The sequence below is a fragment of the Octodon degus genome, unplaced genomic scaffold (assembly GCF_000260255.1).
Source record: "Octodon degus isolate 3935 unplaced genomic scaffold, OctDeg1.0 scaffold00239, whole genome shotgun sequence".
NCBI lineage: Eukaryota > Metazoa > Chordata > Mammalia > Rodentia > Octodontidae > Octodon > Octodon degus.
In genome coordinates, this window is record NW_004524815.1 from 1,167,515 (window position 1) to 1,169,728 (window position 2,214).

General features: G+C 48.6%; 1 protein-coding gene across 1 annotated transcript; it reads left to right on the forward strand.

Moving 5' to 3' along the window:
• Positions 1 to 969, forward strand: LOC101590569 (olfactory receptor 5AK2-like). The gene has a single exon (XM_004645833.2). The coding sequence runs from the start codon at positions 31 to 33 to the stop codon at positions 967 to 969; it is 939 nt and encodes a 312-aa protein (XP_004645890.2). The 5' UTR covers positions 1 to 30.
• Positions 970 to 2,214: the final 1,245 nt, after the last annotated feature.

Below are 2,214 nucleotides of genomic sequence, written 5' to 3' on the forward strand. Positions count from 1 at the left end.
CTCTGTGGCTTTTCAGCTAATGTTTAATCCATGCTGACCATGGAACAAAACAACGGCAGCGACGTGACCGGATTCGTCCTCCTGGGCTTTGCTGGGCAGCACAGGACCTGGCACGTCCTCTTTGCGGCCTTCCTGGTCATCTACGTGGCCACGCTGGTGGGCAACACGGGGCTGGTGCTGCTCATCAAGACGGACCCCGCCCTGCGCACTCCCATGTACTTCTTCCTCCAGCACCTGGCCTTCGTTGATGTGTGCTACACCTCTGCCATCACCCCCAAGATGCTGAAAAACCTCATAGGGACAAAACAGTCCATCTCCTTCTCAGGCTGCATAGTGCAGATGCTCGTCTACGGGATGTTTGCAACCAGCGACTGCTTCATCCTGGCCTCTATGGCCGTGGACCGCTACGTGGCCATCTGCAAACCCCTGCACTACGCTGTCACCATGTCCCAGAGAGCCTGCATCCAGCTGCTGCTCGGCTCCTACCTCATGGGCTTCCTCAACGCTTCTGTCAACACGGGTCTGACTTTCTCCCTGAGCCTTTGCAAGTCTCATGCCATCAACCACTTTTTCTGTGACGTGCCTCCGATTCTCGCCCTCTCGTGCTCCAGTGTGGACTTCAATGTCAGGGTCCTGACTGTCTTTGTGGGGTTCAACTTGACGAGCACCGTGTCGGTCGTCCTCTTCTCCTATGTATGCATCCTGGCCGCCCTCCTCAGGATGTCTTCTGCCGCGGGAAGGAGGAAAGCCTTCTCCACGTGCGCCTCCCACATGATGGCGGTCACCATCTTCTATGGGACCCTCTCTTACATGTATCTGCACCACCGTACCCCTGAGTCTCAAGAGCAGGAAAAGGTAGCATCGGTATTTTATGGCATAGTTATTCCCATGTTAAACCCCCTCATCTACAGCCTGAGGAACCAAGACGTCATACAAGCTCTGAAAAGGGCAGGAAAGAGGTGCTTATAGGGCCGGCCAGGTAGCTCAGCGCACTAAAGCGCCAGCTTAAGCAGGCTCAGACCAGTCTCGAGCCCCAGCATGCAGTGCCAGCCCCGCCCTCGGGCACACGTAGACAGCGTGCCCAGCATGGTGGCGCACGCCTGTAATCCCAGTGCTTGGGAGGCTGAAAACGGGATGATCACTACCAGTCCAATCTGTGAGACCCTGTAGACCCTGTATGAAATACATTTAAAAAAAGAACTTATCATCTGAGCTTTGGCTTCCAATGCACCAAACTTCATCCAGCAAACAAACAAATGATGATCTCTCATTTATCAACCTCAAAAGATGTGGCGAATGCTGGTGAGGAACATGATGCTGCTTAATAGTAACAATCCCATTTGAAAGATGCAGAGAAACATCTCAAATGCATGCACCAATTAAGTTCTATTTCCTGTGCAGCTAAAGGCGTCTGAAGTGATGTCTTTGGTTCTGTTCTTCGTATTTTCAGACCTTTTTTGAACTATCTGCCATCACAAAAGACAACATGAATCCAAGGGAAGCACATAATCAATGCTATCTTCTTAGACAATTTAAATAGATTATAAAGACTCACTGGCGAGGGTCATTCTTTTCACCTGAAGGGTATTATTATTATTCTTCATATTTCCCCACAGCTAATCTATTTGCCATTATAAAGTAAAATTGGGAGATGATTTCTTTGGATGGTATATTTAGAAAAGCAGAGGAGAAAAGAAAGGACAATAAAGCCTCAAAGATATTGGGACATTAGAGGCAGTCATCACACTTTTCCCAACAGTTTTCCTAAGAAATTAGGGAATTAACACAGGAGGAAGTTGTAGGGCGTATTGTTTTATTGGTGGACAATATAACTGATTAAAACATCACTAGTAAGTATGGTCCCCAGCTATAGCCCCTGAAAGATACAGTACTTTTCAGGAAAACAAAATCCAGTGTTGGATTCTACAGAGCTGAACAATTTACCCAAAATCGATGCTCTCCATCTCTCATCTCCAAAGAAACAAGCAGAGAGAAGTAGTCAAACGTGGGCTTCCAAATTTGGAAGGAAAATAAAATGGAATTTGAAAGAAGTATCAAACATTCACCCACTCACCAGGCAAACAAAAAGGCAGAGGCTTCCTGTTCCCACTCCCCTCTCCTCTCCTCTCCTCTCCTCTCCTCTCCTCTCCTCTCCTCTCCTTTCCTCTCCTCTCCTGTCCTCTCCCAGCCAAGCTCTGGGGAAGAGTGAGGAGG